Source organism: Salmo salar, chromosome ssa05, assembly GCF_905237065.1.
Source record: "Salmo salar chromosome ssa05, Ssal_v3.1, whole genome shotgun sequence".
Classification (NCBI taxonomy): domain Eukaryota; kingdom Metazoa; phylum Chordata; class Actinopteri; order Salmoniformes; family Salmonidae; genus Salmo; species Salmo salar.
Window position 1 is genome coordinate 65,075,593 of NC_059446.1, and position 26,016 is coordinate 65,101,608.

A 26,016-nucleotide genomic window follows, 5' to 3' on the forward strand; every position below is an offset into this window, starting at 1 on the left:
TGTTAGATATTACTGCACTGTCGGAGCTAGAAACACAAGCATTTTGCTACACCCGCAATAACATCTGCTAAAAACATTTATGTGACCAAAACAATTTGATTTGATTAGTACAACAATACTTCCCAGCCACAAAGCACCATTGTATATTTCTTATGGGAATCCATTAATAGGTCAGGTTATAGCTCAGGCTCATACAGTCTATGATCTTAGCACTACCCCTGCCCTCCCTCTCCTCCCACCAACTTTCCACCCTGGGTCGGGACCTGGAACACAATAGAATGGGGGGTATAATCGGGCACAGCGACGATGCTCTGGTTTCTTGGAGCCTCTGGGCGCTGGAGGTCAAAGCCTGTTTATTTTCCATCGTGTACCTGGTTAGAGGGGAATGAGTGACATCATACATCCACGACAGTAGAGGGGACAGAATATAGTCATCAGTAATTATTAACCAATATGCCATGGTTTTCCCTAGCATTGAATAAGCGGGGTGAGCGGCCTGCTCTGCTCTGGACACCCTGAAAAAACTTGAAAACTTGACACTTTTTTTTTTAACTTAAACAAGATGTGAACATGTCAAAGCAGCCGATACGCATCTGTCAGCACATCATATGAACTTGAGTCTTCTGAATGTATAAATCCACAATAACCATATGTGGCCAATTTTTTGGGGGGGACTAATTCAGACTGCAAATCACACTTTGTAACCCTACATGATTCCTTAGCTATTACACTGTTGATTCATAATGAACTTTAATTCAGTTGGTTCTGCACCAACAAGGTAGCCAAAGAGATTGTGGGTATAAAGTAAGTATATCAATAAACAATGTGTGATTAAAAAAAAGAACATAGCCTAAAGGTAAATGTTTGTTATGCTATGTGCCTTGAGTTATCTGGGGGTCCGGATATCGTACCTCAAAATCTACCCCATAATGAAGTGAACACTGCGCCTTTAAAAACAAACAGCGCTCCCTAATCCCACGGTCGACTCCACACTATCCACACTCGGACCAAGAGGTTTGCTTTAGTTCAGTATATTTTTCCGTACGCACTTGTAATAACTGTTCAATTATAGGTGAGCTAAATTAGCGTTGTGATAGGACCCCACTGGAATTTGTTTAGCAACTTGCGGGAAAAGTTTGGAACTCATGCACTCGCTACAAAGTTGCAAACAACGTTTTTTGAATGGAAGCTTCGGCAGTGAGCGCCATAGTGAAGTTCGGAAAGGGGGCGCAGGCTGGGGTCGTAGGCTATCTGATCTGACTTTATAACCAGACAGTATCCTGTTGCGAGCAGAGTCAGCTGGCTCACGGAGGAGAGGACGGAGCTTCTTCTCGCTATTATTCGGATCTTTGTCCATTCCGGAGTAGGCCTAGGCATAATTGCTTCCGCGGGATAGCTGACACATTACGGGAGAAACTGTAATTCAACTTCGGGTCGGGATCTCCACGTCAGAATACCGCTTGACAGTGCTCTCTCTCTCTGCTGCCTGGACTGGACAGTAGACTGGTAATCTTTTACTTTGGGAGTGACGAGGGTTTGGATTTAATCCTTTCGTTTCAGTTGTTTACTGTGTTTAACATTGTTTTTATTGGCTAGCCTACTTTTTATTTTATTTTGGACAGAACGTTTTTTTTGTGAAAGTTGTGGCTCGAACCTTAAATCAGATCATAGTTTATACACATTTTGTAATTCACTTCAAGATGGATAAATACGACGATTTGGATCTTGAGGCAAGTAAATTTTTAGAAGACCTCAATATGTATGAGGCATCTAGGGACGGGTTGTTCCGAATGAAGAGGGATGCAGGGAACAACTCCGACTTTGAAGAAACTAGGAGGGTTTTTGCCTCCAAAATGACAAAAATCCACATACAGAAACAGCAAGAGGAAATTGCCAAAAACAATTTGGCAGTGAGAATGAACGGGGGTCACAACAGAGCGGCAGACAGCACGTTTTACACCAAAGACAGGCCGCCTATCAATAGCTACAGACAGGCAGGAGAAGCTGCTGCCAAGCCTCCCATACTCTCTGGCCCTATGCCAGGCACCGCCAGTGCCGCGAGTCAGTACGCGCCCTATGACGCTCTGAAACACCATTCACCCAGTCAACAGCCATACAGCTACGGAAACAATTATGATAACAAGGAGCGTTTTGAGCCGCATTCTTACCACCACGCCTTGAGTCCCACCAGCCCAGGGAACGCACGCACACATGGTTCTGTTCACCCTGCCAGTCCCTCTGGCACTTGGGCCTCTTACTCTTCCAGCCCTGGTGGATCATCAGGGCTTATGTGCAGCCCATCTCAGCAGCCCCCACACCACTCACCATCTCCCTCCTTCTCCGACAGCCTACCATCTCCGAGCCCCACTAAACTGCACCAGAGCAAGGCTGCCACTCTACTAGTGCGGCAGAGACCCCCCATGGTGGCTGATGCTGGGGCTGCAGCAGACTGGATGCGGAGCTTGGGGAACCCAGACCTGTTAGCAACGCTCCCTCTGAGTGCCTTCACTGGCGGAGCTGACCTGTACCAGCATCTGTCTCCCCAACCTGCCCCTGTTACACCGCCAACAGGCCCTTACTCAGCAGCATCCTCCATGGCCCCAAGACCAACCGCCAACCAGGGAAATCTACGCCAGAACGGGCTCTCTCAGAGTCATGTGGCTCTCACCCCCAGCCCCACCCCTGCTCAAGTGGCTGTCCCAGCCCCACCTGCACCCCCATCTGAGACAGCCCAGCCCAAAGCCACCACTGGAGCTTACTTCCCTGCCTCTGCCTCTCCCTCTGGAACCAGTGTCTCTAGATGCTTTGGCCAGGGTCAAGGTGTAGGCCAGGCGCAGGGCAGGCAAGTGGCCATGGGGGTGGATGTGCCCTCTGGCCTAGACAGCCAGCTGTCCTCTGGGGGTGAGGCTTGCCAGCTCCAACCCCAGCCCCAGTCTCTCAAACTGCCCTGCCAGACTCTCCATGTCCAGCCGGAGCAGGGGCCGTCTGCCGCCGAGATCAAATTAGAAGCCCTGACCAAGCGTCTGGAGAAGGAGATGGACGCCCAGCCAAAGGCAGACTTCTTCGGTAAGCTTAGTTTGACATTTTCATCGACCTGGTGTCTCTCTTTAATCAAATTCACTATTTCTCTGTGTGGGTCACAGTGTGAAAATGGCCCACTGTTCAAAACTTTTCACCTCGTTCATTTAACCTTGTCTTTGTGTATGTGTTGGTTTTCTCATGCCAGATCAAGTGGAATAGTTGTGAGGGCATCCTAGTGGTAATTCTGTCTGTGTGTATGTTTCTGATCATCATGGCAGATACTGTTGTTCAGTGTTGAACTCGACAGACAGACAGACAGACAGACAGACAGACAGACAGACAGACAGACAGGCAGACAGACAGGCAGACAGACAGACAGACAGACAGACAGACAGACAGACAGACAGACAGACAGACAGACAGACAGACAGACAGACAGACAGACAGACAGACAGACAGACAGACAGACAGACAGACATTCTCTCCCCGATCACATCCATTCTCTCCCCGATCACATCCATTCTCTCCCCGATCACATCCATTCTCTCCCGGATCACATCCATTCTCTTGTCATGTGTTTTGCTGATTTACTCACTCTTTCCAAATAATATCACATGGCCGAGCACAGACCCGGGCTTGCACATTCTTGCTCTAAGCCGCCATGTGCATGCTCGCACACACACATGCATCCATATACACACAAAGGCACACAGGCACACACACCCACCTTTTGTACGCAGCCACAGTCTGGGGAATACAGACAATGACAACTGAATAACAACACCTGTTAGTGTTTTTCCATGTAGCCTGTAGCTGCCCTAGGATACATGACATCAGTCTCTTGTGTAGTTTAGTTTAAGTACAGATGAATATATAACTGGTTACGAGTAAATTTACTCTCTTCCCTTTTAATGCAGAAATAACTATTGAATATAACGTTTGTGCCCAATGTGTGCAACAGGAGAAGTGGAAGTGAAAGAGCACATGTTTGGTGGGGCTGATCTACAGATGAGAAAAGCATTGAGGAAGAAAGAAAGAGGAAAAGGAGAGAGTGAGAGAGAAAGAGGTCGGGCAGGAGGAGAAGAGAGAAAGAGGTAGGGCAGGAGGAGAAGAGAGAAAGAGGTAGGGCAGGAGGAGAAGAGAGAAAGAGGTAGGGCAGGAGGAGAAGAGAGAAAGAGGTAGGGCAGGAGGAGAAAAGAGAAAGAGGTCGGGCAGGAGGAGAAGAGAGAAAGAGGTCGGGCAGGAGGAGAAGAGAGAAAGAGGTAGGGCAGGAGGAGAAGAGAGAAAGAGGTCGGGCAGGAGGAGAAGAGAGAAAGAGGTAGGGCAGGAGGAGAAGAGAGAAAGAGGTAGGGCAGGAGGGGAAGAAAGAAAGAGGAAAAGGAGAGAGTGAGAGAGAAAGAGGTCGGGCAGGAGGAGAAGAGAGAAAGAGGTAGGGCAGGAGGAGCAGAGAGAAAGAGGTAGGGCAGGAGGAGAGGAGAGAAAGAGGTAGGGCAGGAGGAGAAGAGAGAAAGAGGTAGGGCAGGAGGAGAAGAGAGAAAGAGGTAGGGCAGGAGGAGAAGAGAGAAAGAGGTAGGGCAGGAGGAGAAGAGAGAAAGAGGTAGGGCAAGAGGAGAAGAGAGAAAGAGGTAGGGCAGGAGGACAAGAGCGAAAGAGGTCGGGCAGGAGGAGAAGAGAGAAAGAGGTAGGGCAGGAGGAGAAGAGAGAAAGAGGTAGGGCAGGAGGAGAAGAGAGAAAGAGGTAGGGCAGGAGGAGAAGAGAGAAAGAGGTAGGGCAGGAGGAGAGAGAGAAAGAGGTAGGGCAGGAGGAGAAGAGAGAAAGAGGTAGGGCAGGAGGAGAAGAGAGAAAGAGGTCGGGCAGGAGGAGAAGAGAGAAAGAGGTAGGGCAGGAGGAGAAGAGAGAAAGAGGTAGGGCAGGAGGAGAAGAGAGAAAGAGGTCGGGCAGGAGGAGAAGAGAGAAAGAGGTAGGGCAGGAGGAGAAGAGAGAAAGAGGTAGGGCAGGAGGAGAAGAGAGAAAGAGGTAGGGCAGGAGGAGAGGAGAGAAAGAGGTAGGGCAGGAGGAGAAGAGAGAAAGAGGTAGGGCAGGAGGAGAAGAGAGAAAGAGGTAGGGCAGGAGGAGAAGAGAGAAAGAGGTCGGGCAGGAGGAGAAGAGAGAAAGAGGTCGGGCAGGAGGAGAAGAGAGAAAGAGGTCGGGCAGGAGGAGAAGAGAGAAAGAGGTCGGGCAGGAGGAGAAGAGAGAAAGAGGTAGGGCAGGAGGAGAAGAGAGAAAGAGGTAGGGCAGGAGGAGGAATTCAACTGGTCAGCAGAAACAGATTCGTAAAAGGCCCAAGAGCATTGCTTTCTGCTCCTTTTATTAAGCTAGTGCCACGCAGCACCCAGTTTGCGTGCTCTCTGGAAATTGTTATCTGGAAATAAGGGAGAGAAAATAAGTGCTTGGCTGTCTTTCCCCCAGCTATACTGCTGTACTGTTGTTCTGTACCAGACCTGTACTCTGTGTGCTGCAGTTAGAAACTGCTGACAAGGTTATTACTCTGCACTGTGAGCCCAGTTCCAGGCTAGTCCTGTTACTCACACTGACACGGTACCCATGGGAAATATGGGTACAGTATACTATGTCCTGTGGGTAAGGCCAGGAGTTTTTCCTCCTCACCAGATGACCCTTTCAGGAGAAACTACAGATGCTGGTTGTCATAGGTTATGACAAGGTTCTAACTCCTTGTCCTAAGTATGTACTACTATGTATGTACAGTCATTATTAAGACTTGTGTGTGAATGGCAATGTTGATTTGGGAGAAAGTTTAGTTCACATGGAAGCTTGGGTTCGGCATGTTGAGGCAAGGCCAGTCATCAAAACGGGACGTCCAGCCGAGAGAGAGCGAAAGAGAGAGGAACAACGAGAGAGAGAGGAACAACGAGAGAGAGAGGAACAACGAGAGAGAAAGGAACAACGAGAGAGAGAGGAACAACGAGAGAGAGAGAGGAACAACGAGAGAGAGAGGAACAACGAGAGAGAAAGGAACAACGAGAGAGAGAGGAACAACGAGAGAGAGAGGAACAACGAGAGAGAGAGGAACAACGAGAGAGAGAGGAACACATAGCGTGCACTTGTCCAGCAGTCATAAAGCATCTCACTGCCGCCACGTAAAAGGAATTTCCTGCAGGAACGAGGAACGTCAGTCAGGATTGTAATTCTCGTCCCAGCCCCCCATGGGTCCACTCATTCAGTATGTAAGGGAAGATGTTCTGGGACATGTTGCTGTCATGCTGAACAGACTCACACAGATTCATAAGCACACATGTTAACATGTTATAGAGATTCCTGTGGGGGGCCGCAGTGGAAGATGGTAGAACGTTTGTGTATGACAATACTGTAATGCTGACACGCTCACAGCACACACACCCAGCACACACTCATTTTCTGCGTCATGCTGTCGCGCCAGACAGATGCAGTTCCTGGCCTGGTCTACGTACTGAACTGAAAGAGAAGCTCCATTCCTGAGCTGCTTTTTCCACTGAAAGGAGAGGAGTATTCTCTCAGCCTGAACCATAGGTCTGGATGCTCAAAGAGCAAGCAATGCAGATGCAGAAGCGCAGTGGCTAGGAGAAACTCCCTAGAAAGCCAGGGTCCGAGGAAGAAACGTAGAGAGGTACCAGGCTCCGAGGGGTGGCTGTGTCGGGTGAAGATTATAAGAGTACATGGTCATTAAGGCCAGATTGTGTTGAGTTACTCCTCTCTACCAAGCTAAACTATGGCTAAATGAAGAACCATAATAGGGAATGATGTTCTATTCCACAGTTATCAGTTCAATATTTGGTGTCATTTATTAAAGGATTGCCTAATTTGTATGATACAGTATATTATTGACCAGTGTGACTATAGAGTATTAAGTATGTAAGCCATATTTAAACTGGGGGCATATACCTAGTGATTTAGTAGGTTCATGTAAAAGGGTGATTAGTGTGGCCATCCTAAAGGCTCATATGGGCCACTTCCAAAATGATACCCTATTGCCTATTTAGTGCACTACTTGTGACCAGGGCCCATATAGTAGTGCGCTGTATAGGGGATAGGGTGCCATTTCAGATCCATGCCTAGGGAGTTCCAGCCAGCTAGGGCTGGGGTCTCATATCATACACACTCTGCTCTGATTGGCAGAGCTGCAGCTGGATGTTCTGGGAAACTGAGTGCGGTGCCAAACGGCTGCACCGGGGGAACACAGAGGAATGTCTGGAGGACGGGACGAGGCTGAGGAATATAAAGAGCGGGTGGGGAGCACACTTAGTTTCAGAAATGATTAGATTAGCAGAAGGTACGTCGGGTTAATTTATAGAACCTTTTGTCGCGTCTTTGGCTGTGAGAGAGAGCGAGAGGGAGGTAGAGCAGGGAAAGAGAGGCAGAGCGGAGAATCGATTTATGGGTGGGAGGTCAGACAGGAAGGGTGAGTGGTGGGACAGGACAGAGGGTGGAGGGGACCCCCCCCCCCCCACACACACAGATAGTAGAGGTTGAGTGCTTTGTATTGTGTTGTGATTAAGGATGGCTTTTTCCTATCAGGCTGTAGTCTATCTGTGGACTGGACAGTTTACCTTAACTCTTCCCAGGGTGTCTTGGCTTCTGCTTTGGCACTCAATCTGTACCCCTGACAAGTCCGGCAGGAAGCCTTTGTGTGTGTGTGTGTGTGTGTGTGTGTGTGTGTGCATCTCTCTCTCCTCCCTCTTTATCTCTCTCTGTGTCTGGGCCTGGGGCCTTGCTTCAGTGTTTAATTGGTTGTATAAGTAAATGTGTGTTAGTGTAGTGAGAGAATGTTTTTGTGATGCTAGGCTGTTGTTTTGGGTGGGACCAGTGTTGATGTGATTTCATAATGTCCTAGCCTTGGATTCTAATACTTCCATATGATACACACACACACAAACTAGTACTATCATAAAAACTATTACTAAGTGCAGTAGTCTTATTTGGCTTCTAACATGACAAGTCAACTACCATAATATCAGGTTCCTGTCAGAGATTGTGGAGGTATATGAAGAGGCTTGTTGTGAGCCATTGGGAAGCAGTAGAGGCAGACGTTTTGACTGCTGGGCTGGTGTTTGGGGGGTGAAGTGAGGGGGGTGAAATTTTGGCTCTGTGTTTTGATTCCATTCCCCCCTCACCCATGCCCTCGTAACCGTTAAAGAAAGCACTCCCCTATAAAATCACAGGGGTTTTGGAATATGGGACTGTAATCAGGGAGGAAAATGTTGCTTCTTTACCTAAGAATTTTGTCCTAAACAGGAACCAGTTTGTTTGGTTGTTTATGTATCCCTCTTACTTTTCAGTGCATTCTACAGTTTCAATGGCATGTGCATTACAAACAACAGCTGTGACTTTCAACTCTGGTAGAAAATCATACAATTCTCTGTTTTGAAATTTCACCAAGTAAAACCAAAGTTGAGATAAACAAACCCAACCCTATTGAGTCCATACAGTAGAACTGACTGTCTGTCAGTCTGTCTAATGATGGATTGAACCTAGAATTCCAGGGTTGAGGCCAGATGGTTTGGAGGAGAGGAGAGGAGAGGAGAGGAGAGGAGAGGAGAGGAGAGGAGAGGAGAGGAGAGGAGAGGAGAGGAGAGAGGAACTGTATTGTGTTACAGTATCAGAGGTATTCCTATATTGTGTTACAGTATCAGAGGTATTCCTGTATTGTGTTACAGTATCGGAGGTAGAGTCATAATAGGCATGAGAAATGGCTTAAAGCCAGTCACAGGTTATAAAGCCAGACTAGAGGACTGTGTTGTAGTTAACAGGAGATGTTGATTCAATTAGGTATATACACTGAGTATACTAAACATTAGGAACACCTTCCTAATAATGGGTTGAACCCCCCCCCCCCCCCCACACACACAAGGTGTTGAAAGCGTTCCACATGGATGCTGGTCCATGTTGACTCAAATGCTTCCCACAGTTGTGTCAAGTTGGCTTGATGTCCTTTCGTGGTGGACTATTCTTAAGCATGGAAAAACCAAGTAGCGTTGCAGTTATTGACACAAACTGATGTGCCTGGCACGTACTACCATACCCCGTTCAAAGGCACTTCAATCTTCATGTCTTGCCCATTCACCCTCTGAATGGCACACATACACAATCCGTGTCTCAAAAATCCTTCTTTAACCTGTCATCTCCCTTTCATCTACACTGAATGAAGTGGATTTAAAAAGTGTCATCAATAAGAGATCATACCTTTCACCTGGATTCACCTGGTCAGTCTATGTCATGGAAAGAGCAGGTGTTCTTAATGTTTTGTACAGTCAGTGTACGTTCAGTTTATTAAGTACACCCATCTAGTACCGGGTCGGACCCCCCTTTGCTTCCAGAACAGCCTGAATTCTTCGGGGCATGGAAACATTGCTCAATTGGTTTCAAGGGACCTAACATGTGCCAGGAAAACATTCCCCATACCATTACACCACCAGCCTGTACCGTTGACACCAGGCAGGATGGGTACATGGAGTCACGCTGCTTACGCCAAATCCTGACTCTGCCACCAGCATGACGCAACAGGAACTGGGATTTGTCAGACAAGGAAATGTTTTTCCACTCCTCAGTTGTCCAGTGTTTGTGGTCCCGTGCCCACTGGAGCCACTTCTTCTTGTTTTTAGTTAATATGAGTGGAACCCCGTGTGGTTCTCTGTAAACCTAGACACTGTCCTGCATGAAAACTCCAGGAGGCCGGCCCGTTCTGAGATACTGGAACTAGCGAGCCTGGCACCGACTATCATACCATGCTCAAAGTTGCTTAGGTCACTCGTTTTGCCCGTTCGATCAAACAGTAACTGAATGCCTGTCTACCTGCTTTATATAGCAAGCCACGGCCACGTGACCCACTATCTGTAGGAGCGAACCATTTTCGTGAATGGGGTGGTGTACCTAATAAACTGTGTATAGCTCTATATTGTGTTACAGTATGAAGAGGTGAACTTAATGTTGTCTCTCGTCTGTGGATGTGTTGCAAATGGGCCCCTATTCCCAATGGTTAGGTGGTTAGGGGAGGAGGCATACAGACGTAGTGCCTGGGGATGTCTGTCTGCAGGAGAGCAGGCCAGAGACAGAAGCTTCTTTGTGAGTGGCCAGGCGAGGTGGTACTGTGCCTGGCGTGGTCTTCGTCCCCCTGGGCAATGTTGTGTGTGTAACACTGTTGTTTCAGCACAGTGCCAGGCCATGCTGCTGTGGGCTCATGTTGTTCTGTTACCACATCTCTCTCAGCACACTGCCGACCTCTCAGCTCAGTCAGAAGACCTCAGCACACAAAACACCTCAGAGACACATGACACCAACTCTTTCTATTTTCACTGGACTCTCTGTTGCTCTCTTTCTCGTTCTTTCTCTCGCTCTCTCACACTCTCTATCAGTCTATGGAACTTTCCACCTCCGCTGCCTGTCTGCTGACTAGATTAAAGTGCATGATTAGCTGTGTGTGTGTGTACATTGCTATGCACTGCAGCATGCATATGCATGATTGGAGAGGATGACAGAACAAACCACTGGCTGTGAAGACCCAACATGATGCATTGATTAAGACATGGCATGTTCTGGGTGACAACCCAATCACAGTTGGCCCATATGAACTACTGAACCTCACCCACCACAGGTATACACTTCAGCTGGGACAGCTCTCCAACTTGCATTACAGTCTCTTACTTTTCTATCCCGTTCTCCTCTTTCTCTCTCACTCCTTTCTCTCTCTTTCCTTCTCTTGTCTGTCTGTCTGTCTCTACTACCAACCTCTCACTTCCTGTCCTGTCTGACTGCTGGTCTATAAAGGGGAGGGCGAAAGGGACGTTTGTGTGTGTGTCTTTCAGTCTGGCTAAAGTGTGTAGAACAGTGTGTGTGTGTGTGTGTGTGTGTGCGTATGCCTGTGTGTGTGCTTGTGTGTGTGTGTGTGCGTGCGTGCCGTCTGTCTAGCAGCAGTGTGTGCAGGGAGCAGCATTTGGTAGGAACAGGTCTTTTATCACTGTGTTCATGTGACAGACTCCTCTAGCCCAGAGCCAAACCAAACAAGCAGATTGGAATATATTTCCCCTTTCAATGATACAGCATGGCTAACTCATTTCCTTTGACTGTTGTTAGGCTTTTTTCATTCCATTGTTTGTGTCTGGTTTTATCAGGCTACTTGTTATGGATCCAGCCTCTTAATCAGAATGTTTTTATCTGTGTTATGGAATGCGTACAATTCTAACTTTCTACTCTAACAGGACAACTGCTTATGACTGAGACAGTAGTGGTGCCAAAGTACATGATGGTGGCACAGTGTGTTAGAGGTCGACCGATTAATCGGCATGGACGATTAATTAGGGCCGATTTCAAGTTTTCATAACAATGGGTAATCTGCATTTTTGGACACCGATTATGGCTGATTACATTGCATTCCACAAGTAAACTGCGTGGCAGGCTGACCACCTGTTACGCGAGTGCAGCAAGGAGCAAAGGTAAGTTGCTAGCTAGCATTAAACTTACCTTATGAAAACAATCAATATTCACATAATCACTAGTTAACTACACATGGTTGATGATATTACTAGGTTAACTAGCTTGTCCTGCTTTAGCATATAATCAATGCGGTGCCTGTTAATTTATCATCAAATCACAGCCTACTTCACCAAACGGGTGATGTTTTAACAAAAGTGCATTTGCGAAAAAAGCACAATCGTTGCACGAATGTACCTAACCATAAACATCAATGCCTTTCTTAAAATCAATACACAGAAGTATATATTTTTTTAAATCTGCATATTTAGTTAAAAGAAATTCATGTTAGCAGGCAATATTAACTAGGGAAATTGTGTCACTTCTCAAGCCTATCAACTCCTGAGATTAGGCTGGCAATACTAAAGTGCCTATTAGAACATCCAATAGTCAAAGGTATATGAAATACAAATGGTATAGAGAGAAATAGTTGACACGTCATAATTCCTATAATAACTACAACCTAAAACTTCTTAACTGGGAATATTGAAGAACTGGGAATATTGAACCACCAGCTTTCATATGTTCTGAGCAAGGAACTTAAACGTTAGCTTTTTTACATGGCACATATTGCGCTTTTACTTCTCCAACACTGTGTTTTTGCATTATTTCAACCAAATTGAACATGTTTCATTATTTATTTGAGACTAAATAGATGTTATTTATCTATTATATTAAGTTAAACTAAGTGTTCATTGTTCATTCAGTATTGTTGTAATTGTCATTATTACCCCCCCCCCCAAAAAAAAAAATATATATATCGGCCGATTAATCGGTATCGGGGTTTTTGGCCCTCTAATAATCGGTATCGGTATCGGCGTTGAAAAATCATAATCGTTCGACCTCTAGTTCATGTCTCTGACCTGGCTGTTGTGTTGTGTTCCAGGGAGCTGTGTGAAGTGTAACAAGGCGGTGTACGGAGCCACTGAGGCCTGCCAGGCTATGGGAAGCCTCTATCATGATGTCTGCTTCACCTGCAGCGCCTGCAGTAAGTACTACGACAGTAAACCCTGTCTACCTCACCTACTCTCTCCTTACCTCTAACATGACCTGAAGTAAGTAACCTACCACTTTTCCCCCTATATTAATATATACTGCTCAAAAAAATAAAGGGAACACTTAAACAACACATCCTAGATCTGAATGAAAGAAATAATCTTATTAAATACTTTTTTCTTTACATAGTTGAATGGGCTGACAACAAAATCACACAAAAATAATCAATGGAAATCCAATTTATCAACCCATGGAGGTCTGGATTTGGAGTCACACTCAAAATTAAACTGGAAAACCACACTACAGGCTGATCCAACTTTGATGTAATGTCCGTAAAACAAGTCAAAATGAGGCTCAGTAGTGTGTGTGGCCTCCACGTGCCTGTATGACCTCCCTACAACGCCTGGGCATGCTCCTGATGAGGTGGCGGATGGTCTCCTGAGGGATCTCCTCCCAGACCTGGACTAAAGCATTCGCCAACTCCTGGACAGTCTGTGGTGCAGCGTGGCGTTGGTGGATGGAGCGAGACATGATGTCCCAGATGTGCTCAATTGGATTCAGGTCTGGGGAACGGGCGGGCCAGTCCATAGCATCAATGCCTTCCTCTTGCAGGAACTGCTGACACACTCCAGCCACATGAGGTCTAGCATTGTCTTGCATTCGGAGGAACCCAGGGCCAACCGCACCAGCATATGGTCTCACAAGGGGTCTGAGGATCTCATTTCGGTACCTAACGGCAGTCAGGCTACCTCTGGCGAGCACATGGAGGGCTGTGCGGCCCCCCAAAGAAATGCCACCCCACACCATGACTGACCCGCCGCCAAACAGGTCATGCTGGAGGATGTTGCAGGCAGCAGAACGTTCTCCACGGCGTGTCCAGACTCTGTCACGTCTGTCACGTGCTCAGTGTGAACCTGCTTTCATCTGTGAAGAGCACAGGGCGCCAGTGGCGAATTTGCCAATCTTGGTGTTCTCTGGCAAATGCCAAACGTCCTGCACGGTGTTGGGCTGTAAGCACAACCCCAACCTGTGGACGTCGGGCCCTCATACCACCCTCATGGAGTCTGTTTCTGACCGTTTGAGCAGACACATGCACATTTGTGGCCTGCTGGAGGTCATTTTGCAGGGCTCTGGCAGTGCTCCTCCTGCTCCTCCTTGCACAAAGGCGGAGGTAGCGGTCCTGCTGCTGGGTTGTTGCCCTCCTACGGCCTCCTCCACGTCTCCTGATGTACTGGCCTGTCTCCTGGTAGCGCCTTCATGCTCTGGACACTACGCTGACAAACACAGCAAACCTTCTTGCCACAGCTCGCATTGATGTGCCATCCTGGATGAGCTGCACTACCTGAGCCACTTGTGTGGGTTGTAGACTCCGTCTCATGCTACCACTAGAGTGAAAGCACCGCCAGCATTCAAAAGTGACCAAAACATCAGCCAGGAAGCATAGGAACTGAGAAGTGGTCTGTGGTCCCCACCTGCAGAACCACTCCTTTATTGGGGGTGTCTTGCTAATTGCCTATAATTTCCACCTGTTGTCTATTCCATTTGCACAACAGCATGTGAAATTTATTGTCAATCAGTGTTGCTTCCTAAGTGGACAGTTTGATTTCACAGAAGTGTGATTGACTTGGAGTTACATTGTGTTGTTTAAGTGTTCCCTTTATTTTTTTGAGCAGTGTATATGTATATAATTATTCAAACAAAAATTGTTATTTATTTTTTATGGATGGTAAAGCACTTTCAGTGTAAACTTAAACAACTTAAACAGATATAAAGTATGTAGAAAATATAATGGAGCTATATATTTTTAAATATGATCATCGTTTGAGAACGAACAAAATAATAACTAGACAGAGACAATCTAAAATTCTAAAGATGTCATGCCATGGGGCCCCCATTGATTTTGTTATAATGTTATTGATACTCAGATAGCGTAAGAACTTAGCTTGGAAATTAGCTTTAAAACTGTACATGTGTCTTTCAGCCCCATGACAAAATGTGTAAAATTGCAGGAAACTAGTTTTAAAACTGTAAAAATGTTCTCTTTGCCCGATGGCAAAATGTGTAGAATTGCAGGAAATTAGCTATAAAACAGCAACATGTTGTCTCTGCGGCCAAGAGGACGGCATCTACAATTCGGCCTCTACGGAGACCGCGCCATTGGCCACGACCACTACCATGACCACAACCACTACCATGACCACAACCACTACCACGTCAGCCACCCCCCAAACCTACTGATCTATATACACAAACCCAACCTGCCTCCCTCACTCTTTCCTCACCTTCTGTGTACATGCATGTAAGTACGTGTGCAGCACACACACACACACACACACACACACACACACACACACACACACACACACACACACACACACACACACACACACACACACACACACACACACACACAGTCACCTAGGGTCCAGGATTTTTCAAACTCGGTCCTAGGTGACTCTGAGTGCTCATTTGTTTTTTTTGTCCGAGCAATACACAGCTAATTCAAATAATAAAAACGTAATGATCAGTTGGTAGTTTGAGTCAGCTGTGTAGTGCTAGGGCAAAAACCACAGCGTGCACCCAGACGTGGGGGCCCCAGGACCCAGTTTGGGAAACCCTGACCTAGTCCACCCAGTGTGTTGAACAGGCTCCCATGAGGCTCATGTCAGATCATGTTGCTGTGAGTTGTATTGTATGCTGAGTTCCTGTTCAACTAAATGGAACTGTCACATCATCTCTCTGACACTCATCCCCCGCTCCAGGCACACACACACACAATACTGCACACATATACACACACCGTCAGCTCCATGATTACAACCAAGGAACTGTGGTGTTTAGTTTCAGGGTGTGTCAGTCTCTCCTTCAGCCCACACAAAGAGAAGAGAATCCACATCAGAACACACAGACCCTGGGACATGAAGCTAGATCACCACAGATGCAGTTTAGTGGCTCATTGATTCATCAAATCGATGTGATTCAGTAGTTCACCAACTTTATGGTTCAGTGTCTCACTGATTTAGTGATGTTCAGCTTGGATGGTTCCCTGGCGGTACCAAATTTGCTTCCCCCTGCCCTTGCCTGTCTGTCTCCTCACCTCCCCTGACCTTGGCTTCTCCCATAAATGAGCTTGGCCCTGTCTTTTCACTGTGATCTCCTTACTAGAACTTCAGAGGGATTCCAGAGCCATCCTGTCTAGATGGTTGCTGCTCTGGTATCTATAGATGAATCGACCAATTAAAATCCCCCTGTGGAGATGATCTGTGACCTCTGCCCATGCCCATTAGAGGGCAGTGTGAGGCCTCCTGACCCCTGACCTGAAAGCTCATGCTCTACCATTGCTGATTAACACACCCTGTGTTGTCCTTTATCTTCCCAACCGTTTGTGTGTGTATGTGCGTGCGTGTGCCTGTGTGTGTATGAGAGAGAGAGAGAGAGAGAGAGAGAGAGAGAGAGAGAGAGAGAGAGAGAGAGAGAGAGAGAGAGAGAGAGAGAGAGAGAGAGAGAGAGAGAGAGAGAGAGAGAGAGAGAGAGAGAGAGAGAGAGAGAGAGAGAGAGAGAGAGAGACTGTGTGAGGCACTAAAAAGAAGAGCCATGGAAGGGAGAGAGTTAGGGAGGCTGGTGGTTCTAAACTGGGGGAGCTAGGTGGATACACTCTGCCTGCATACCTCCCACACCCTTCTCCATCTGAGGGCACAGAGGCTGTGGCCGGCTCCACAGGGAGAGGGACCGGGCCGGGGAGGAATGCATGCGTAGGGGGCCTCGGGGTGGGAGTCCGAGGAGAGGACACAGACTGGTGTTATGCCAGCTGGATCCAGGGAGGTAGGAGTGCACGGGGCAGGACAGCAGGACCATTCAGAACTACCTACCACACACTGTCACGTTCCACCTACGCCGGAACAGACACACACACACACACACACACACACACACACACACACACACACACACACACACACACACACACACAGCAACGGTCTTGTTAAGCAGACTCTCCCTCCCCCTTAACCCCTCTACCACCTTCATGGTTCTTTTGTTGCATAACAGAATCTTTAAGACCCTGAACTTAAAATACTTAAAGGGGAATGTCTCCCCCCTTCCTCAAGGTGCCTGGGAGACAGGCAGGGTGGAGGTAGGGGGAGGCAGTGTGGAGGTAGGGGGAGGCAGGGTGGAGGTAGGGGTGAGGCATGGTGGAGGTAGGGGGAGGCAGGGTGGAGGTAGGGGGAGGCAGGGTGGAGGTAGGGGGGAGGCAGGGTGGAGGTAGGGGGGAGGCAGGGTGGAGGTAGGGGGGGAGGCAGGGGGAGGCAGGGTGGAGGTAGGGGGGGAGGCAAGGGGTACATCCTTTGTTAGGCAGGAGGATAGTTCAAGCTGCATGTCTAGGACAGAAGACAGAAGACGCATCGCTCACAGAAGGTTCCAGTTAAAGCAGATTCTAGAAAGGTCACAAGCATGCCTCTTTAAAGCACCAGCAACAGCAGCCCAAAACCCCACTCAACCCCCTTTAACCCCCTAGAACTCCCCTTCACCCAGGGGAGATATGGGCTTGTTTGTAAAAGAGGAGAAGGACTTCCAGGTCTAAAGTGGGCTATAGAGTGGGCTTCCGGGTAGTCTATGACAATAATCTGTTGGTCAAAAGAAAGGGCTGTTAGAAGGCATAACGAAACCAGAAAGTGAGCGGAGAAAGTAAAGCTTCAGCAGGATGCTAAAGCCCAGAGTAGATGAGAATGAGAGTGAAGGATTGTGGGGGATTACATATCTCAGCCTCAGAGCAGATCAGCAGACTAGGCGGCTTGGAAGCAATGGGGCGGCAGGTAGCCTATTGGTTAGAGCGTTGGACTAGTAACCGAAAGGTTGCAAGATCAAATCCTGAGCTGACAAGGTAAAAATCTGTCGTTCTGCCCCTGAATAAGGCAGTTAACCCACTGTTCCTAGGCCGTCATTGTAAATAAGAATTTGTTCTTAACTGACTTGCCTAGTTAAATAAAGGTAAAAAAACACACTGGACAGGAAATTACATGCAAGTGGTTTTGGTCGCCATGACGCCTAAGATTTTTTTGCCACCATTAATTTTATTTTGCACCATCATTCTCATTCAAATGTCCATCATACAACTTTGGACCAGAGAGAATGGAGCACCTTTAATACCAGCACGAGATATTTGCGTCTAAATAAGTGTTGTCTTTGTCTCCCTCAATAAAGAGGCCCTTTCTCACAAACGTAGAGTCTAAATGTGCCCTCACGACACACAGTTAGGCAGTCATCTCCCAACTTTTCCTAATGGAACTTGATTTGGCATGATTTGATCAAGTGGAGAGTAGCGTATTGTGTGTGTGGACTAGAGCAGATACTCCCAAACTGGGGTACGTGTAACATGGCAGGAGATGTTTTGAAATAATTACTGCTTCGCATACAAGCCAGTGAATTATCTGCGTTACAGCTGGATGAGTCAACAGACGTGGCGGGCCTGGCACAGCTCCTGGTATATGTCGTTTACGTTTATGGGGGGTCAATTAAGCAAGACATCCTCTTCTGGAAACCAGGACAACATGAGAGGATGTTTTTAAAGTACTGGACATCTTTGTGACATCAAATGGACTATAGTGGTCAAGATGTGTTGGTATCTATACTGATGGCGCAAAATCCATGTGGAGTGGTAATGCACGTGCAAGCAGTTGCTCCCGATGCCACTTGGGTACACTGCAGCATCCACCAAGAGGCTCTTGCTGCCAAGGGAATGCCTGACAGCTTGAAAGACATTTTGGACACTACAGTGAAAATGGTTAACTTTGTTAAGCAAGGCCCCTAAACTCTTGTGTATTTTCTGCATTATGCAATGATATGGGCAGCAACCAACATCATTGCATAATGCAGAAAATACACAAGAGTTCAGGGGCCTTGCTTAACAAAGTTAACCGTACACTGGTTATCAAGAGGCAAAGTATTGACACGTTTTTTAAAATTGAGAGACAAGCTTAAAGTTTTCTTTACTAAACATGATTTTCACTTGCCTGACCGCTTGCATGATGACGAGTTTCTCACACGACTGGCCTATCCGCCTGAATGATCTGAATCTAGGATTACAGGGACTCTCCGCAACTATATTCACTGTGCGGGATAAAATTGAGGCTATGATAAAGAAGTTGGAGCTCTTTTCTGTCTGCATTAACAAGGACAACACACAGGTCTTTCCATCATTGTATGAGGTTTTTTTGTGTGCAAATGAACTCAAGCTTACGGACAATGTCAAATGTGATATAGTGCCTCACCTGAGTGAGCTGGGTGCTTAATTACGCAAGTACTTTCCCGAAATGGACGACTCAAACAACTGGATTCGTTATCCCTTTCATGCCCTACCTCCAGTCCACTTACCGATACCTGAACGAGAGCCTCATCAAAATTGCAACATGCGGTTCTGAGAAAATTTAATTTAATCAGAAGCCAATGCCAGATTTATGGATAGGGCTGCGCTCAGAGTTTCTTGCCTTGGCAAATCGCACTGTTAAGACACTGATGCCCTTTGCAACCATGTACCTCTGTGAGAGTGGATTCTCGGCCCTCACTAGAATGAAAACGAAATACAGGCACAGACTGTGTGTGGAAAATGATTTAAAACTGAGACTCTGTCCAATACAACCCAACATTGCAGAGTTATGTGCATCCTTTCAAACACACCCTTCTCATTAACCTGTGGTGAGTTATTCATAATTTTAGATGAACAAATAAGGTTTTATATGTAAGATGGCTATATAAAAGCAAACTGATTGATTATTATTATATTATTATTTGCGCCCTGGTCCTGGTCTTTGTCACTTCCCACGAGCGGGGATGTGACAAAAACTCACACTCATTCTTATGTTTAATAAATGTATTGTATAGTGTGTGTGTGTGGCAGGCTTACAATGATGGCAAAAACGACATTTGAGAGTGCGCTGACCCTGGTGCTAGAGGGGGTAAGCAGCTGGAGGTTGAATGTTTGAAGGGGTACGGGAATATAAAAAGTTTGGGAACCACTGGACTAGAGCTTTTGGCTGAGATGAGACTGGAGGTGGGTTGGACTAGAGCTTTTGGCCCGAGGTGAGACTGGAGGTGGGTTGGACTAGAGCTTTTGGCTGAGGTGAGACTGGAGGTGGGTTGGACTAGAGCTTTTGGCTGAGGTGAGACTGGAGGTGGGTTGGACTAGAGCTTTTGGCTGAGGTGAGACTGGAGGTGGGTTGGACTAGAGCTTTTGGCTGAGATGAGACTGGAGGTGGGTTGGACTAGAGCTTTTGGCTGAGGTGAGACTGGAGGTGGGTTGGACTAGAGCTTTTGGTTGAGGTGAGACTGGAGGTGGGTTGGACTAGAGCTTTTGGCCGAGATGAGACTGGAGGTGGGTTGGACAAGAGCTTTTGGCCGAGGTGAGACTGGAGGTGGGTCGGACTGGAGCTTTTGGCCGAGATGAGACTGGAGGTGGGTCGGACTAGAGCTTTTGGCTTAGGTGAGACTGGAGGTGGGTTGGACTAGAGCTTTTGGCTGAGGTGAGACTGGAGGTGGGTCGGACTAGAGCTTTTGGCTCAGGTGAGACTGGAGGTGGGTTGGACTAGAGCTTTTGGCCGAGATGAGACTGGAGGTGGGTTGGACTAGAGCTTTTGGCTGAGGTGAGACAGGAGGTGGGTTAGACTAGAGCTTTTGGCTGAGGTGAGACTGGAGGTGGGTTGGACTAGAGCTTTTGGCTGAGGTGAGACTGGAGGTGGGTTGGACTAGAGCTTTTGGCTCAGGTGAGACTGGAGGTGGGTTGGACTAGAGTTTTTGGCTGAGGTGAGACTGGAGGTGGGTTGGACTAGAGCTTTTGGCCGAGGTGAGACTGGAGGTGGGTCGGACTAGAGCTTTTTGCCGAGGTGAGACTGGAGGTGGGTCGGACTAGAGCTTTTGGCCGAGGTGAGACAGGAGGTGGGTTGGACTAGAGCTTTTGGCTGAGATGATGAGACTGGAGGTGGGTTGGACTAGAGCTTTTGGCTGAGGTGAGACTGGAGGTGGGTTGGACTAGAGCTTTTGGCTGAGGTGAGACTGGAGGTGGGTTGGACTAGAGCTTTTGGCTGAGGTGAGACTGGAGGTGGGTCGGACTAGAGCTTTTGGCTGAGGTGAGACTGGAGGTGGGTTGTTTTTTTGTGAGAACAGAAGTGTAATTGTTGCTGTGTCCTGAGCCCAACCAATCCCAACCCAGTTTACAACATCAGCCTCTCCAACTAATCTTCTGTCGTTATAGAACACAAGCATGGATTGGATGTGACGTTAGTGATCTGAAAACTGCTGTGGTTTTATTGCTGGCACTCTTAGATGGTGGATAGTTTGTGAAGCTAAAACACCCTACCCTGTCCCTGTGTCCACACTCTACATCTGATAAATGTGATTGAGGTAAGGGAGGACATTGCTGTGAGTAACAATGTCCTCCAAGTTAACACTTATAGGCCCTATTGGACATATGTTATTGTGCTGGGGAAATAAGGATTAGAAAGGATTCAACTCAATGAATCTAAATTCACATACTTGTTGAACCATTACAGCTTTTCTAAGGAAGAGTGGGTTATGGGTATTATGAATGTTTTCAGTACATGTGAAATGTGGTCCATTCTCTTTTGCTGTGATGGCATCTGATCTGTGCATTTCTCACATAGCGCTTGTGATTGTCTTCCTAGTTTGCTAATGTTTATAGTACAGTAATAGACAGACTTGTACATAATTAATGAAAGGTGTTGGAGAAGTGGACAGATAGATCTTAGAATCAACCTTGAGGTATTAAAGAATGTTTTCACTAGAAAACAGCCCAGGCCTGTGTGTGTTTTCTGTCTCTGAGGCATTTATTATTTATATTAGGAGGACATAGTCATCATTCTTCTGTAACTCTTTCATTACTGTCAGCACAGTCTTCTTCGGACATTCATTCATCTTATTGTCTCACAAGGCTCCCTGCCTTCTCTCTCTCTCTCTCTCTCTCTCTCTCTCTCTCTCTCTCCTCTCTCTCTCTCCAAAAAGACAGGAATGTGAAGAAGTGTTCATCCCCCATTCCATCCATCACTCTTTTCTTTGTTCCTGAGGGAAATGAAGGGGAAAATAGGGTTATTAAATTATGATTATTCAAGGGACTATTTTGCACCTTTTCCTGATGCAGAGATGGTTGTCTTTTTGTTGTTGTAACGATTGCCTTTCTGACCTTGATATTGTCAGTTTATCCCGCTGACGTACAAGGAGGATAGGCATGTCATATGGCACTTATTACAAAGGATTGTTACATTCCATTCAAATCAGTTCAATGTAATTCAATGAAATGTTGTACATGATAAGACCGTTAGTTCTGAGTTCTGCCAGGAAGCTTGGCCAGTTTCATAATGCTACTGCATGCGTAGGTTCAAAGCCTTGATAGAAGTACAGTACAGGATGTCTCATTGTTTGGCTCTATCCATGTCCTTAAGAGGAGAAAACCCTTCAGATGGCTGCTGTGGGCTTTTAGGAGCTCTGCTGGGATTTAGTGTCTATTATTGTTACCCCTGAGAGGGTCCCATATGGCATTAGATGTTTTTAGGATAATGTGGGTTCTGGGTTTATCGCGGATTTAGAGTTAAAGTACCAGAGAGGAGGAATCAGTGGAAAGTCTTAGGGGTCACTAGGGTCATGTTCAGTAGGGGAGAAAACCTTTTGAAACTCAGGGGAAACGGTGAGGTACTTCCTGAACTTCAGTGTTCTTATTGGCCAAAACTACCTGAACTGTCCAATAAGAACACACATGTCCGTTTTCCATTGCAAAAGGTTTTGCTACAGTGTGCCCTAGCTGTTTGTCTGAACTCTGCGGCCCCTCAATGCCATGATCAGGTCACCACTGGTATCATTACAATCGGTGCTCTGCTCTTCTCTCCATCCCAGGCCTGTTGTGTTAAGACCCCCATTCCCTCAGCTAGCCATCTCTGACAATGAGACCTCTGAATAAAACATATTAGTTCCTAATCGGTTAGTGATTCTTTTAGCACCATCGCTCTACTCGCCTTATGACATTTTTGATTAGTCTAGCGTGTGTAGCTAATAGCTCTGTGGCAGCCAGGAGATGAAGAAGACTCCCATTCACTAGTGTTAACCCCTTCCTCTCTCTCTCCCTCCTCCCTCCCTCTCTCCCCGTCCCTCCTTCACCTCCTCCCTGAAAATGTGTGGAATGTTTCCCCTTCCTGTGGGATGGGCTGTAGGAATGGAGGGAGGGGAGAAGGGGGTATATTATGAAGGAGAGGAGGAGAGGGGGATTCAGACAGACAGGATGTGCTCTCGGTGTGTGGAGTGATCTCGGAGAGAACAGACAGAAAGCAGGAAAGAAGAGGGAAAGAAGAAGAGCTAGCGCTGCCTCTGGGCCTGAGGCCTGGGTCTCTCTCTTTCTCTCTCTCTCTCTCTCTCTCTGTCTCTCTCTGTCTCTCTCTCTTTGCCACGTGAAGCAAACCATTAGAGAACTCTGTTTTAATCAGTTACGCTCTGTTTAGTCATTGTATTCAATCACACCATTTTCTCCTCATGTGCTAGTGATGTTCCCAGTAGTTCCCAGTGCAGCAGAAAGCTGTCCAACCAGGCCAGTCTCTCTCTGAAGCAGATTAAATCAAGAGGCTGCTACAGTATTAGACTCAGTGTTTATTTGAGTTGGTGTCTGGGAATTAGCAAGACTTAATGGATTCTGTCTGACGTTCTGGAGCCTTTGAACTGAAATAAGTTACCACAGCGCTTCTGGGCATTCTTCTGGTGTGACTTGGGGGAGATGTATAGGGCTCGTTAGCCTGGTCCCAGATCAGTTTGTGCTGTCAAATAGATCTGAGACCAGGCTAGGATTTCATATGGAGTTCACACATCTCTCCGAATACTCCCAGATGCCTCCCGTGTGATCTGCTGCAATTTGGTAAAAGTAATGTTTGGTCTAATCATGGTCAGACAGTTTGATCTCATGGTTGGACCCAGCCCAAACTGTTCAGTGTTGTTTCAGTTAAGTTTATATTCTAAAAGCCCATCTCTCTGTTCTTCGTCCCAGGCAGAAGGCTTCGGGGGAAAGCATTTTACTACGTCGGTGGGAAGGTGTTCTGTGAAGAGGACTTTCTGGTAAGTAGTCCGTCTGGAGACTGTATCTAGAACCCTGCATAGTTTAGCAGTATGTGAATAGAGTATTATCTATATTTCTGACAGCAGATATGTGTCTTCCGCTGTGTGCTACCGTGACTATATGTGACCGTGACCTCTGGACTCCAGATTATAGTTTCAATTTGATTTCTTCACCTCGTGGCCCAGGTTCAAGTTTCTAAGGGATTCTGGATCAGTTTACTCCTGTAGGGGCATTAGGGAGGGGGGTTGGGTAACTGGAGCTTGTACTTATCCATGTTTTAGAGGCATACGCCCCTGGGCATTGCACAGTGACACCTTGTATAAAGAAGGACAAGCAGGAGGACCCATGTTTACCTCAGCTGCCCTGTCACAACAACACGCTCCATTACATTACAGTTTGTCTGTTACTAGTCGATTAAATCAGTTGTCCTACTGTCTCTGTGCTGCTAATGAGTCTAACTTATCTCGCCTGGTATTAGAGGACTATTTCTGGACATGGTTGTATTTATCCCTAATTAAACATTAAGTTGATGTGGGAGAATTCCCCCATGTATCATATGAGATGGACTGGGCTCATATGAGAAGAGTCTAGGAGTCAGTCTTAGATGCCAGCAGTTTCCTATGAGAGGATGTAGTAATCGTTACCTCACTGTCCTCCCCTCTCCTCTGCCTGTTCCAGTATTCTGGATTCCAGCAGTCTGCAGACAAGTGTAACGCATGTGGACATCTGATCATGGATATGGTGAGTGTGAGTGTGAGTGTGTGTGTGTGTGTGTGTGTGTGTGTGTGTGTGTGTGTGTGTGTGTGTGTGTGTGTGTGTGTGTGTGTGTGTGTGCCCTACATCAGTGTGTGGAGCAGCAGAAACATGGAGTCATTCCTCCCGCAGAGAACTTCCTGTGGGCACATCTGGAGAAAGCTTAGGAGGAAGTGGTGGTTTGAGGACACGTGCACACAATACACACACACACACACACACACACACACACACACACACACACACACACACACACACACACACACACACACACACACACACACACACACACACACACACTAGGGTCAAACCAGGACACAAAGAGAGAATGTAAAACCCAAGTCCAGTAGTCATCAGCAGGTGTAGTAACACATGAAGGATTTACCATGACATAGCTTTACACATGTTAACCATACAGAGCTGTAGCGGGGGGGGGACAGATCTGTTTTCCTATTATCACTGTCTCTCTCTCCAACACACTGCTTCCCTCAGCTACTAACTCACTGTAAGACAGTCAACTCTATGCTCCATGGATGAGTGATCAGCGATCCACTACTTGTTAGATATGATAAAGCATTGAAATTCTCTCTCTTTCTTTCACTCCCCTTCTCTCACTCTCTCTATCCCCTTCTCTCTCTCTGTCTCTCTCTCCGTTGCTCCTTTTCTCTCTCTCTCTCTCTCTCTCTCCTTCACCCCTTCTCTCCCTCTCTCTCCCTCTCTCTCTCTCCACCCCCCCTCTCTCTCTCTCTCTCTCCCCTTCTCTCTTTCTGTCTCTCTCCATCCACCCTCTCTTCCTCTCTCCCCTTCTCTATCTATCTCTCTCCCCTCTCTCTTTCCATCTCTCCCCCTCCACCTCTATAGATCCTGCAGGCCCTTGGGAAGTCCTACCACCCTGGCTGTTTCCGTTGTGTCATCTGTAACGACAGTCTGGACGGAGTGCCCTTCACTGTGGACACAGAGAACAAGATTTACTGTGTCAAAGACTACCACAGGTACATGGGTACAACCGTTATGAACACTGCAAAACATAAACATATTAGTTTAACTGGCGCTAACAATAAGGCCTGAAGTCATGTTGCTATAACAGAAGCCAGCGGCAGTTCCATTTGGACATAGCAGGATCACGTGGAGAGGAAGGGGGAGAGAGGAGATGTTAGGTAGGAAGGGATGAGTGTCCTGTGGAAGAGCAAAGGGAGTAGCAGCATGGGGTCACCTCAGCCAAGCACAACAAACACACTGAATCAGGAATCTGGCCACAATGGAATCCACAGCAGCCGGCCAGGCCAGACCAGGGCAACAGCCCACTATACTGACAGAACCATGGGGAAAGTAAAAACCATGGGCCTTATGTTAGAGCAATCAGAGCTCACTGTACTGAAGCCACCAGATGTCTTTTCCTGCTTATTCATGATTAATCGTCACTAGCATTCATTCACTAGCATACTGTTGCTTTGATTAAAGGGATAGTTCCCCCAAATTACAAAATGACACATTGGTTTCCTTAACCTATAGGCAGTCTATGGACAAGGTATGACATCAATCAATGCTCAAACCCTCTTAGGCCTCACTCCCCCCATCTGAGATATCTACTGCTGCCCTCATCCTCCACATACAACACCCGTTCTGCCAGTCACATTCTGTTAAAGGTC

General features: G+C 47.0%; 1 protein-coding gene across 1 annotated transcript in view; it reads left to right on the forward strand.

Annotated features, from left to right (window-relative positions):
* Window positions 1–974: 974 nt before the first annotated feature.
* Window positions 975–26,016, forward strand: part of LOC106605519 (LIM domain-containing protein 1) — a 31,869-nt gene continuing 6,827 nt past the window's right edge. Inside the window, exons 1-5 of the mRNA XM_014201260.2 lie at window positions 975–3,066; window positions 12,407–12,508; window positions 23,546–23,613; window positions 24,293–24,355; window positions 25,229–25,359. Of these exons, the coding sequence (XP_014056735.1) occupies window positions 1,701–3,066; window positions 12,407–12,508; window positions 23,546–23,613; window positions 24,293–24,355; window positions 25,229–25,359 (1,730 nt within the window). The 5' untranslated portion in view covers window positions 975–1,700. The remainder of the gene's footprint in view (window positions 3,067–12,406; window positions 12,509–23,545; window positions 23,614–24,292; window positions 24,356–25,228; window positions 25,360–26,016) is intronic.